The sequence below is a fragment of the Mytilus californianus genome, unplaced genomic scaffold, assembly GCF_021869535.1.
Source record: "Mytilus californianus isolate M0D057914Y unplaced genomic scaffold, xbMytCali1.0.p SCAF_3, whole genome shotgun sequence".
In the NCBI taxonomy this organism is placed as follows: Eukaryota; Metazoa; Mollusca; class Bivalvia; order Mytilida; family Mytilidae; genus Mytilus; species Mytilus californianus.
This window is the reverse complement of record NW_026262679.1, coordinates 27,374,793-27,390,025: the sequence shown is the minus strand read 5'-3', so window position 1 is coordinate 27,390,025 and position 15,233 is coordinate 27,374,793. Positions and strand designations below refer to the sequence as shown.

General features: G+C 31.2%; 1 protein-coding gene across 3 annotated transcripts in view; it reads right to left on the bottom strand.

Annotated features, from left to right (window-relative positions):
- LOC127734272 (multiple C2 and transmembrane domain-containing protein 1-like) overlaps positions 1–15,233 on the bottom strand; it is a 104,790-nt gene that overhangs the window by 81,317 nt on the left and 8,240 nt on the right. For all 3 annotated transcript variants that reach the window (XM_052244037.1, XM_052244038.1, XM_052244040.1), the window contains exon 2: positions 9,297–9,359. In XM_052244037.1, coding sequence (XP_052099997.1) covers positions 9,297–9,359 — 63 coding nt within the window. The remainder of the gene's footprint in view (positions 1–9,296; positions 9,360–15,233) is intronic.

Genomic DNA, 15,233 nt, shown 5'->3' with positions numbered 1-15,233 from the left:
CATCAAAGATTACATCTGCCAACAATCATTTGTATATTGTAATATCAAAAATTGAATCATCAACAAATTTATCTTCAGTATAAAACATCATTTCATGTAATCAACCATATAAAAATGCTTTAAAAATATATGATCTTTGTCAATTTTTACATGAACTCTGAAGTTTTAGAAACAGTAAAATACTCTATACTTAACTTATATGTCTAAATATGAATATACTGATGACTGTAGATTGGATTCTAATGTCAGTAGTCCCCTCGAGACATTTCACAATTTTGTTCTCAATCATTCACAACTTATATCGCAACAAAATGGATATTGAATTTCCCTCCTATCTTAATGATCTTTTTTCTTACTTCAAATGAAAACAATTCTCATATGACATTAATGTTTCCATTTTTTGTGCTCATTGCTTGAAAAGTAAGAGGTAGTGTAAATCATTCGAATTCTAAAACTTAAAAGAATTAAGATGCATATGTTTCCCTCTTTTATTGTGTGATTATACTTCTGTGTCTGATAGTGATCTAAGTAAAGACAACTTGGGACATTAAACATACAGGACATTCTGCTTTCTACATATAACTTTATTATCAATTCTCCAAGCCAAAAGTCCAGAAACCGAGATATGAAACAAACATACAAGGAGCATATGCTGCTAAAAAGATCAATCAAAGCACTAAGTTCATGCATGATGAATTCCTCGGGCTCTTATGTGACTTGCATGAAATCTTAAAAAATTGTATTTGACTACTCTCATCCAAAAATTTATTGTAATGTCGTAAATAGAACTGAAACACATACAAATAATATATTTGAACTGTGGAAAGTTCTTACATCTTTCAATAGAATAATGGCTAACATATAATATTTATCTTTTCATATACCAGTATTTGGTAGAGGCCAGTAGGTATTTGAAATTGTCAAACCATTACAGAAAGAACCATTTAAACTAAATTAGCCTGTAGCCCTTGAAAGATGTAAGAACTTTCCACAGTTTAAATATATCATAAAATTATAGACAGTCCTGCAACTTGTTATTCTTATTATTTGAAAAAGCTGTATGGCTAGACCAATGGACAACTGTAAATCATTATAAGTTAATCATTATAAGTTAATCATTAACAGCTTAAAAGAGAGACGAAGGATACCAATGGGACATTCAAACTCACAAGTCGAAAATAAACTGACAACTCCATGGCTAAAAAGAAAAAGACAAACAAACAACAGTACACAAAACACAACATAGAAAACTAAAGACTGAGCAACATCAACTCCAACTGGGTTGATCTCAGGTGCTCTGGAAGGGTAAGCAGATCCTGTTCCATATGTGGCACCTGTCGTGTTGCTCATGTTAGTACAAACCCAGTGATAAGCCTAAATAGGTAGGTCAAATTCGGGGAAAAGGGGACGGGATTGTATCATTGTAGTTACGACAATTGGAACATATCTGTTGTCATCTGTGAAATGGATATTCATAACGGTCAACCAACTCGTGATGGCGTCCGTAAAATTTACGAAGGGACGATTTCAACTTCACCACTTGGAACTCTTGGTTTAATAGCTTCCTTGTGAGCAGCAACCCCCTATCAAGGAAATCATGATGGGAAATACAAGCCCTAGAATCAACTGAGAGATATGTACTCTGTATGCAGGTGCTGCTGGAATGTTGCTACATAGGAATGGGGAGTTCACAATTGGGAAGCTGAAATCATCTCTTTTGTTGTAAAGTTTTGTTTCCAACTGACCATCATTGTCAATATCTAGATTTAAGTCAAGATATTAAGCCGACTTAAGTGTATCTGTTGTATCCTTATCTTAAGATGGGATAGATGCGTTCAACATAGTCACCAAATTTTAAATTATTTAGTGAGAGAACATCATCTATATAGCGGAAAGTGAGGTTAAAGGATACTAACTTCTTTTCTTTCTTCCTAAGAAGTTCATGTATGAAGTCAGCCTCATATAAATAAGGGAACAAGTCGGCAAGAAGAGTAGCACAGTTGGTTCCCATGGGAATGCCAATTGTTTGTTGCAAAACACGTCCTCCAAACAGGAAATATGTTGTCAATCAAGAAATCAAGCATCTTGATAATGTCAGTTTCAGAGAATTTTTGGTTTGAATCAGAATGATTTTTTACAAAGTACAATTTATCCCTCCCTAAGACAAGAAACTTGTATCTACATAGGTCATTCTTTTTTCAACAAAATTTAAACTTTTAACAAATCCAAATACACTATAAAAATATAAAGATGTGGTATGATTGCCAATGAGACATCTATTCACCAGAGACCAAATGATGTAGATTTAAGCAACTATAGGTGACTGTATGGCCTTCGACAAAGAGTTACACCAATACCGTATAGTTAGCTATAAAAGGCCCAGACATGGCAAAAGTAAAGCAATTAAAAAGAGAAAATAACGACCTGATTTTTGTTTAAGATATTTAACGTAAAACAAATATGACTGACAGCAACCTACGACAACCACCGAATTACAGTCTCCTGACTTGGGACAAACACAAACATAATGTGGTGATTAAACATGTTTGTGATTGATCAACCCTCCCCCTTACTTTGGCCAGAGGCATAACAGCACAACATAGGAACAAACTTTAATAAGAGTGCACACATTGAAATGTATTGTCTGCTTTACTGACCATTGGTTTAATGTTAAAAGTCTAAAAGATAAAGGTTTTACAAAAAGTAACACATAAACTTAACATTTTTAAAGATCTATGACACTGAGGTCAAGGTCAGATAAATCCTGTCAGACAGACATGTACACCTTACAATTATTCTGTACACTAAATAAAGCTGACCTATGGCTTATGGTAATTGAAAAACAGACCAAAACACAAAAACTTAAATTGACCAATGAACTATAAAAATGAGGTCAAGGTTAGATTATACCTGACAGACAGACATGTACACCTTACAATAATTCCATACACCAAATATAGCTGACCTATTGCTATTACTTTTTGCAAAACAGGCCAAAACACAAAAACTTAACATTGACCAATAAACCATAAAAATAAGGTCAAGGTTAGACGAGACCTGCCAGACAGACATGTACACCTAACAATCATTCCATACACCAACTATAGTTGACCTATTACTTATAGTACTTGAAAAACAGACCAAAACACAAAAACTTAACATTGACCAATGAACCATAAAAATAAGGTCAAGGTTAGATGAGACCTGCCAGACAGACATGTACACCTTACAATCATTCCATACACCAGCTATAGTTGACCTATTACTTATAGTACTTGAAAAACTGACCAAAACACAAAAACTCAACATTAACCAATGAACCATGAAAATGAAGTAAAGGTCAGATGAAACCTGCCAGACTGACATGTACCCCTTACAATCATTTCATACACCACATATTGTTGACCTGCTAAAAGTATTTGATAAATGACGTTGAGGTCAGGTGAAGTCTGATGTCTGATGGACATGTAGATGTTGCAAGGAACTCATATACCAAAATAGTCATCCTATCACTCATAATAGGTGAGAAATTCACATGACAAAAATACTATTGGTATAATTGTTTTTCACACAGTAGCTGAACCATGAAAATGAGGTCAAGAACAATGGACAAATGACAGACGGAAACTTCGTACCATAAGGTATCTGCATACAAGGTATGAAGTATACAGGTCTTCTACCTTCTGAAATATAAAGTTTTTATACAAATAGGTTACACCACCATCGCTGCCGGATAGTAATCCCTATGTCACGCATACTGCGACTTTCATCGCAGGCGAGACAAAAATCAGTTTAAAATGCCTCGACTCAATAGATCGACACAAAGCACAAAAATAACAAACAAAAAGACTCAAGACATGTCTAATTAATGCTTTTTTTCTGTTCTTCCCCTTTCCTGCCTACTTGTTTAAAGTTTTTACATGACCTATTACCTTGATGAGACAAATCCATACTGTGATACACATATCAATTATCCAGCCATTAGCTCAAGGTGTTACACCAATTTTTCACTTCACTTATTACTATGTAAACTTTGTATATACTGAGACACAACTTGTACTCATAGAAGCCATGAACCTTTCAACAGAAGTTCGGGTTTTTTATACTATCTATAAAAAGAAGACTAAAAACAGTAATTTGAGAAAAGCACCTTTAAATACCCTAGGTGTGTGTTATTCAATATATTCCTCATATGGATGATTAAGAAACACAAAATGTATTGTATCAGCCGAAAATTGTCTTATAAAAAATCTGACTTTGATAATTATAATTTTTTTTAAATCACAGCCTTCTGTTATCAATAGATGATTAGTGAATTGTCATCCCAATTTAACGTGCTTTGAACACAAATATTGTTTGTACAAAAGTATGATAATAATATAAAAGATGGGAAGTCCAGGAGGAATGAAAAACATCATTTTGAATTTGAAAAATAAATAAAGGAATTGATTGTAAAAAATCCTATAAAACTACGGAAGTGCCTGAGGAATTACAATATAAATGGTTGTAATTACAAAATGCAAAATCATAAAAGAACATTTTGAGACGTATGATAACTCAAATATTTTAAGCATAAAATTCGAATGTCACTTTTAAACCAGGTTATTATAAAATGACAAAACCAATAATAATTACAATTTAAAATTGACTATAAGTTTATTATAGAATGATAAAACCCTTTAAAATAACAATTTAAAATATACCTTTAAACATAACATAATAACATTATAATCAAACATAATACTTTTCTAAACAAAATTTGCTAAAGATGTAACCCCAAATTCAGGGAGAGCATAATTACATTGAACTGATCTACTGTAATCCCAGTTACTTGTACTGACAGAAAGTTTTCTTTATCTCATCCTTTTCGTTACACAAATATTTTCTGATGTACTTTGAATTTAACAAGAACTTGATATGTTCAAATGAAATAAGGAAATAGATTTGAAGAGCTTGAATTTGATAACTGGTTATAGTCATATGGGGCTTCAAATTTAACATAAAAGATGAATTTGTTTTGTAAAAGCATGGAAAATTAAAAAAAAAACATTGCTCTATCATCTTACTTATCATATACATGCTCCATGATTGTGTTGATTGTTTATCAAGGTCATATTCTGTTAACTTCGGCAATAACACCTGAATGTTAATAAGCAACCAACATTTTTGATCAGTAAGAGAATGAAATATTTTTTGTCGTCTAAACGTTATGGATTCATCATATATGTAAAAAGTGTGGACAGAGGACTTAGTTTAATTAGTATAGATGCACGCATTGGTTCAATAATTTTCTTAACACTATAATCACCAGAGACTGGTTTCATATAACTTTAAGATGTGCACAGGAAATTGAAACTGATTCATATTCAGTTCTCAAAGTTTCATTTAAATTTGATGTTTTAAATAAATAAAAGAAGAATGTGTCTGAGGACACGAATGACCACGCTCAAGCTTTGCAACAAATATAGAACAGATGGATGGAAAGACGGAAAGACTGAAAGACAGAAGGATGGAAAGACGGATGGTCAAGGGTAACACTTGATGCCCCTGTCGCTTACGGCGGGGGCATAAAAAAGAAGATATTAGGAAACACCTGACAATTCTAATACTGTTAGTTTTTATGCCTGTAGAAAATCTATTGAAAGATGTGAATTTATATTAGTTCCTCCATGTACAATAAAAGAAACACAGGACTGTGTTAAAGGGACATTTTTCAAGTTTCTACTGATATCTATAAATTGTCTGAACTGTACAAAGACTGGGTGGGACTTTGAACAATAACACTTTAACTATATTTGGTTGAATCTAGACAAACTGACTGGTTTAGAGGTCATCATGTAACTGAAATGAAGAACAAAAGCCAAGACAGTGCTTGCATCCATCTACCAATAAATACATTAGTGTAACAATAACCATATCCTTGCCAGTTGCAAGGATTTTTTCAATAATCAATGAAACCTTTAAGCTAAAAGAACTAAACGTGCCTTAACAGAGCTGTAGAAACACTGACCAAATACAAATTTTGTAGAAGAAAGCATAATCGTGCTCAATTAAGTTTGGTATAATCAACATGTTTACCCAATAATCATTTATTTTTAAAAATTCGTAAGGGTTCCACGGAACCCAGTGTCTTGCCTACTTTTTCTGTTAATCGCACGCTCAACAAAAATGAGGAAGTTAATCAATAAAAATATTCCTCTTGATACTATCTTTTGATTGAAAGAAGCTTCTGTCCAAGTTTGGTAAAAATCCAGGATAGTTTATGAATCTAATAAATGTTTAAAAACTTTAACTGCAGACTGAATGTAATGTTAACTGGAAGAAAACAAAATTTCCTTCTAGATACTAGCATTTGATCATAAACAAGCTTCTGTTCAAGTTTGGTACAAATCCAAAAATAGTATAAGAAAGTTATTAAAATTTTTAAAACTTTAACCACAGAGTGAATATGTTGTTTCCTGGGAGAAAATCTAAGTCCATTTAAAAGTAAAATACGGAAAAAATGGATTTATTATTTTACAAAATTTCCTTCTAGATACTAGCTTTTGATCATAAACAAGCTTCTGTCCAAGTTTGGTACAAATCCAAAATAGTATAGGAAAGTTATTAAAATTTTAAAAACTTTAACCACAGAGTGAATGTGTTGTTTCCTGGCAGAAAATCTAAGTCCATTTAAAAGTAAAATAAGGAAAAAATGGATTTATTTTTTTACAAAATTTCCTTCTAGATACTAGCTTTTGATCATAAACAAGCTTCTGTCCAAGTTTGGTACAAATCCAAAATAGTATAGGAAAGTTATTAAAATTTTAAAAACTTTAACCACAGAGTGAATGTGTTGTTTCCTGGCAGAAAATCTAAGTCCATTTAAAAGTAAAATAAGGAAAAAATGGATTTATTTTTTTACAAAATTTACTTCTAGATACTATCTTATGATCATAAACAAACTTCTGTCCAAGTTTGGTACAAACCCAGGATAGTTTAAGAAAGTTATTAAAATTTTAAAAACTTTAACCACAGAGTGAATGTAATATTTCCCGGCAGAAAAACTATGTCCATTTATAAGTAAAATACGGAAAAAATGGAATTTTATTTTTACAAAATTTACTTCTGGATACTATCTTATGATCATAAACAAGCTTCTGTCCAAGTTTGGTAGAAATCCAGGATAGTTTAAGAAAGTTATTAAAATTTCAAAACTTTAACCACAGAGTGAATATTTGTGGACACCGACGACGACGCCAACGGAATGTAGGATCGCTATGTCTCGCTTTTTCGACTAAAGTCGAAGGCTCGACAAAAAGGATTTAAACTATGTGGAAAAAAAAGCCTTACCCTTGTGCAATTTTTTCTTGGATTCCATATAAATAATATTGTATACAATATATATATATATATGCCATAATAATAGGTCAAACCAAATTATTTCAAAATTGCTTCTAAAATGAAACCTTTTTATGCTGTCCAATGGTCAATAACAAACTGTCAACTTCACATGTTACATGGAGAAACACATGTTTTTATACTTTTTAATTTAAATCTAAATTACATTGATTTGACATTTTTAATTGATTCCTAATTATAAATATAACAGATCCTATTTACAAAAGGTAGATATTTTTCATGAAGGTATATAAACCTTTGATTATTTGAATTTTTGTTGTACAATAGACATATATGAAATAAACTGAAAAATAATAAAGAAACCTTCTAGGAAGTTAATGTAAAAAAGAGGCTACGAACGAATACAAGGGTGCACACGCTGACATAACTCACCTGCTTTACAGATCATAATTGATTTTATATTAAAAGTCTTTAAGATAATGGTTTTTCTACAAGTATCACATAAACTTGAGATTATCAATGATCCATGTAAATGAGGTCAAGGTCAGATGCACCCTGCCACACAGACATTTACACCTGACAATTTTTCCATACACCTTAAATATTTGATCTATTGCTTATAGTAATTGAGAAACAGACTTTACAAAGAAAACTTAACATTCACCAATGAACCATGGACATGAAGTCAAGGTCAGATGATACTGCCAGACACACATGTATACCTTACAATCATTCCAACACCAAATACATCTGACTTACTGTGAAACGGAACTAATCTGGTAACTTTAACCTTGATCACTGATCCATGAAATGAGGTTAAGGTCAGATAAACCCTGACTGACAGACATGTAGACCTTGCAAGGATCCCATAAACCAAATATAATAAATGGAGAATGTGTCTATGGGCCACAGATGCCCCCGCTTGTAAATATGCATGAGTCAACTTTCACATACAGATGCAGGATTCATGTAGTTAAGACCGTTTTGTGATTATAAGCATTGTGTATGTTTAATAACATATGGTTGAGGCAAAATAAAGTTAGAGAACGGAAACAAAAAAATCAGCAATTTTTATGTTTATAAAGGGGCATAACTCATAAACGGTAAAAGTGATGCCACCCAATTTCGAACTTGATCTGTGTTTTGTGGTAATAAGCATTGTGTATACGTTTTATAACATTTGGTTCAGGCAAACTAAAGTTAGAGAACGGAAACCAATTTTGGGAACGTTTGCGGTGGACAGGACGGACGGACAAGGGTAACACTTAATGCCCCTTCCGCTACAGCGGTGGCATAATTATTAGAAATGATATGACAAAAAATCTATTCAGTTTTTTAAGCAGTCCCTGAACTATGAAAATGAAGTTAAAGACAAAGGACATATGACAGAGGAAAACTTTATATCATAAGGTATCTGAATACAAGGTATGAAGCATCCAGGCCTTCTATCTTCTGAAATATGGCTCCATACAAATTGTTTAAATCGCAGGCACCAGATTACAGGATTACCCGACTTGAAGGTATAGTACACACAATGTAAAGTGACACTTATTCGTCACTGATATTATATTATACAGGAATGCCATGATATAACCTGTCTCTGCTAAACTTACACTGTTCAAAAATATAATCCTGAATTTTACTTTGTAAATAATTCAAATACTGTAAATTCAGAAATTATTGCTTGCATTTATTATTGCATTTTTTGTGGAAAGGACAAGATTAATCATTGTGATTGCAGGAAAATCTGCATACAGATATATATATATCAGATATCAGAATGTGAGTTCTTATTATTGCGATACTCACTCAATCGCATTATTCGCATTAATAAAAACCTGGAAATAATTTCTGAATTTACAGTAATATTCTCTCGATAAATTCAACCTAAATATACATAACCTCTTTATACAAGTACAGTGTTCATCCCTCACCCTGAACTTCTAACAACTTACTTGGTAGACTTGATCCATCACCACTTCTACGAACAAGGGTTCTTAAAGTCCAGCTTCTTTTTACTACAAAACACAGAAATAATCTTTCAAAATCTAAAAAAATCAAACGTCAAAACTAAGATGCTGTACGTTACCAAGTTTCTATATGTCCCTAGTGATTATCTGAATTACCACTCATTAATAGGAAACACTACTTAGTTAGGTCAATACAAGTCCAGTTTTAGGGAATAAAAACTATTATATTATACAAGTTCACAGGCTAGATATAAGTGTTAAATCAATTGTCAAATTTCTGTAAATTGTAAATATTTTTTTCCTATGATTCTGAGAACAGATACAAGATGTTCATAATGTGAAGTATTCATGTGCATTTAGTAAATTAACTTCACCATATCAAATCCTTCATGATTCTAAACTGTTCACTATGGAAAATTTCCAGACATTTACCAATTAGCCTGATTATTTTGAATTACTTTATGCTTCAGATATCCATTTCACATATTATCATGATTTAAGTATCTATACAAATTCACAGAGCATTTTATGTTCTCTTGATCCAAATTCTGGTATGAAAAAGGTCCTGTCACATGTACAAATGAAATTCCAAAAGTAATATACCATGGTCTTTAATTATTTTTTTTTATCCATGCTAATATAGCTCTAGTTGTCTACAAACCAATTGAAAAATGAATATAGTATATATAAAATTCCCTTGTTTCTTAATGTTCATTAATGATAATCTCAAGGGTTTCATCACTACATGAGAAATAATCATTAATTTCGTTAACAGAAAAATTAACATGTTTCCAATTTGCTTCTCATTTTTAGCTGTTAAAAATTTAATGTTTTTCACAATAGCGACAGTCCTCATTAATATTTTCGTTAATATGTTATATAACAAAAGAGCGACAAAAAAAGTGAAATGATCAATATAGTTGCATTAACTGCTGTATGAGCCATCACTTTTAGAGCAAAAAGTACATTTATATTAAAGTTTGATGAATTCATTTTTGTTGTTTTAGTATTGTAAATGTCTAAATTTCTATGCTGCAAAACACAATCAGAAAAATGAGTGGGATGGTTTACAAATATAAGCTCATTTATCAGAATTGCTAAAGAGAGTATAATCTATTGTTAAAATACTTGGATGTCATTTGCACTAATTGCAACAATAACATTAGAAATATCAGATATATTGGATAAATGGTCAGTATCATTTATTCATTAAAAATAAATCATGTCAGCTGATATGGTAATTAATGTTTAACTTTCCACTTTCCTTCCATAAATATAGGAAAATAAAAGCTAATGCCTTAGAAATGTTATTGGTTAATGATTTTTTTCAATTGTTACACTAGGACAAATAGACAATTAGTCAAAAACTGCAGGTTTGTTTGAACTATTAGCAAAAACATATTGACAACATAAACAATGGGTTTTACCAGCAGTCAGGATTAAGACTATTCCAATTGCCCTAGACAAGATGATTTGGTACTGGACTGGTACAGCAATGTGTCAAATGATCCTGTTTTGTTTACACAGCAATTTGATTGATTGATTGATTGGTGATTGCTTTACCCTGCCACATGGACAGACAGATTGACTGGTTTGTATTTCAACAAACTGTAATGTTCAACTTCTACTTAAAACTTTCATTTTGTAATTCTAATCACTAATTTTTAGCAGAATAAGGGTAAACATATTTTGATTAAACTGCACTTGCTTAATCCTAACTTCCATTCACTTACATATACGTAGACCAGGGGCATTATCTGCCAAATTCATAACACCAAATTGACTCAAACTCTTTAACTTGCTTTACATACTAAAATATTTCTTTAAAATTACACTTACACTTAAAATACTACTGATGGTCATGTGACCCAATATCAATATAAATATAAATAGACAAATAATGCAATAGTTTAATGACAATTTCTAGGTCTGTTTGAATCATGTCATAGAAAAAAGTATGTAAATCATCATTTCTCCTCAATCTATAAGAATGATTTTTTGCACAACCAAATCAATAAAATGGTTCTTCTTGATGGCTCTCTTGTTTTACTTTTCAATTTTAACATTCTTTTCTAATAAATAAAAGAACAGCATTCCAAGGTCCCCACAGTTCCATATTTAACTTTGTCCAAGGGTAATAACTCAATTTTTTTTTTTAATTTCATAAAACTTTTTAATGAAAGGGGCATAAGTTACTAGATGTAAAAAAAAATATTAAAATATGATTTTTTTGTTCTATCATTAATGAAATAATAATTCACTTTAAGCAACCAGTTTGGTTCAATTTTGTCAGAATAAGCAAAGAAACATCGCTGATGAATTATTCAGTTGCAAGTGAATAATTCGACCTCATTGAATCCATATTCATGTAACTTTCAATTTAACCCCTTAGCTAGAGATGGGTTATGCATGAATTGGGCGTGTGCAGTTATTAAAAGGAAAAGAATGCCAACATTGAAAGTGAATCATGGGTAAACCATTTGATTGACTGATCGATCCACGAAAAACTTATTCTTATACAGGTTAAAATTGATGATTAACATATATTTTTAACTTATAATATGAAATCAAACAGACCTAGAAATATCCAATTGCACGGTATCTATTTATATCTACAAATTTATGTTTATATTGGGTTATATGACTGTCAGCAGACTTCCAAGGTCACCTCCATGGTTAATTAGATAGCGTCTAGACTAAAATACACACGCTGATACAGCCCATGCATGTAAATTGTTTATTTTAGACTTTTATAATTTGGATATACATTTTTAGTATGTTATAAATTAAATATGAGAATTTGAGTCAAATAGGTGAACATGAATTTGACAGCTAATGCACCTTTAATATTCTACAAGAAATGTAGAGATCAGATTGATAACAATGTTTTGTATTTTCTGTATAATTTTGAATTCAAAGGTGAATAACTCCTGCAAAATAACTCAATAGCACTGTTCCAAGATTTTTCTGGTATAAACCTTTAATATGAATTTTATAAAAATACCACAAGAAATGAAGTTGTGAGAGTCCTTACAATGCAATGTTCAATATAGATTACATTTCGAAGGGACATAACTTCTGTAAAAATAATTGATGATCAGGTCCAAGGACACAGTTATCATCCTTTGGTTTTCGTTGTCTACAAATATAGTCCCTAGTGTGAACAGTGTATAACTTGCATTTTTTTTTGATACACTTTCCCAATTTATTTCTTGATATTTTATGCATGAAATATTAAGTAAGGGGATGAAATTACATGTTAAAAAAATTTGGGTGCTGAATCTTTATGTTAAGTAGTGATTTGGTCCAGTTAAAAAAGGTCAAAAATTAGTATGTCTGAAGCTGTCAAACTGAATTTTAGCCCCCCTTAACACAGAACTGTCAATATTTTGAGTTAGAGCTGGTAGAAGTTTCTATAATTTTGATATTATTTGTATCAATAGTAGTACACTACACTGTAAAAATCTTTTTGAGATAGAGCAGGTGCGATTTTTTTAATTTGAATTTATTGTCTAAAAGAAATGCACTACGAAATAACTGTGTTCTCGGGCCTAAGAGATGAATTCCGTAAATGTAGATTCTGTACTTTGGCAACTTTCCTGAATGGTTTGCTGGTTTCAATTTGTCAAACTCAATAAAAGTAAAGGATTTACATCTTTGTTTGACAGAAATTCTGTTAAAATGTCCCATTTTGACATTATACGGCTAAAATAAGCATTTTAAAGCAGTTTCCATTTTATGCCTAAGAGCCATGCTGACTTTCTATCTGACAGCTTTTTATGTTCCTGATATTTGTGTTTCTATGCTTAAATCAAATTTAATTAACCATTTGTGAACTCGGAATCTAGAGAAAAGTAGATTATCACAGAAGAAATGTGCAGAATATTTGTATTTATGTCCCTGGTTAAACGGCCTGTTTGATGTATGTGAAATGTGAAGAGCTTTGTACATAAAATCTGTAGTCCATCACAAATATTTCACTAAATCTGTAAAAAAAGCACTTTACAATGATCAGTTAACCCTATTCATTTCATATGCTACCATAATTTTCTTCTTTAGGATAGTAAGTGGTTCAAATATATGCCAAATGAGACTAAAACTACATGCAAGTTTTCCATTGAAAAGTGAAAAACTGGTCATCAGACCATACTGTCTGCCAAAAAAATTTAAATTCAAGAGTCCTTTTGCAATTAGACTTCTTGTATCATGACATCTTAGCATAGAAATGAGCAAAAAGTAACAAATTTCAATTTCTTATAGCCTCTGTGTGCATTTTTATATGTAAATATGGGCTACGGCCTAAATCGACTCTAAATAATTCTCAGTCTTACATGGCCTTAGACCATTTTATACTCATGTGGTATGCTTTTTGTAACTTTTCTTTACATTTAAAGTACATTTAATAAATATGGAAGAATAATGTATGGTTAAAAAACTTCAAAAACTTCAAATTGGTTGAAAAAAATGCATGTTTATGTAAGGCTTCCCTTAATTCGAAAATCTCTATTTTCAGGCACAGGCTCATATAAATTTGACTTTTGAATAACTGTAATAAATCTGATAAATCAAATGAGTGTTCCGTTGCTTTTAATACTTATTATATTAAATTCAAGAGTATTTAAAAAGCTAATTTTTGCAGTATTTAAATTTTTTAGGCAAAAATCTTGACAGTTGAAAATATTTGATTTAAACGTCAAAAATAAACATCCAAATTTCAATATGAAAATGGCCCTAGTTTCTATAATATATATCCTATGGCCATGAAACTTGGCCAACTATCTTATAATTGCCTAAGCTTAGGTCATGCAAAGTTTTATTAAAATTGGACAAGTCTTTCTATCCTATTAGGTCCAAGGACACAGTTATCGTCCTTTGGTTTTCGTTGTCTACAAATATAGTCCCTAGTGTGAACAGTGTATAACTTGCATTTTTTTTTGATACACTTTCCCAATTTATTTCTTGATATTTTATGCATGAAATATTAAGTAAGGGGATGAAATTACATGTTAAAAAAATTTGGGTGCTGAATCTTTATGTTAAGTAGTGATTTGGTCCAGTTAAAAAAGGTCAAAAATTAGAATGTCTGAAGCTGTCAAACTGAATTTTAGCCCCCCTTAACACAGAACTGTCAATATTTTGAGTTAGAGCTGGTAGAAGTTTCTATAATTTTGATATTATTTGTATCAATAGTAGTACACTACACTGTAAAAATCTTTTTGAGATAGAGCAGGTGCGATTTTTTTAATTTGAATTTATTGTCTAAAAGAAATGCACTACGAAATAACTGTGTTCTCGGGCCATCAGTGTGGATTTTTTCTTGTCACTGCTGATATAAACCTTTGATGTAAATTTCATAACAATCAGACAAATGTAGGTGTGGTCCAGATAATTTATATTCGCAAGGGGAATAACTCCTATAAAAATAGTTGATTTGCACTGATTTTCGAACTCTTTAGACATTTCTGATATGAACCTTTGATGCAAATTTCAAATCAATCCTTCTAAAAATGTATGTTTGAGAGTGTTCATCATGCAATTTTCCATATAATTTATATTTGCAGGTGGCATAACTTTTTAAAAAATTGAGCTGCACTGATTTTTTGAACTCATTAGAGACATTGCTATCAGATAAAAAACTTTGATATACATTTTTACAAATCTGGCAAAAAATGTACACTAGAGAGTGCTTACAATGCAATTTCCTTAGAATTTATATTTCCATAACCCCTGAAAAATGATTGATCAGAGTCGATTTTCAAACTCGTTCCAAACATTGCTTATGTTAACCTTCATCATAAATTTCATAAGTCCTACTAGAAATGTAGGTTTTTGGAGCATTTGCAATACAATTTTACATGTAATTTATATCTACAAGGGACATGGCTCCTTTAATTAGTAGACACTGACTTTTAAACTTAACTG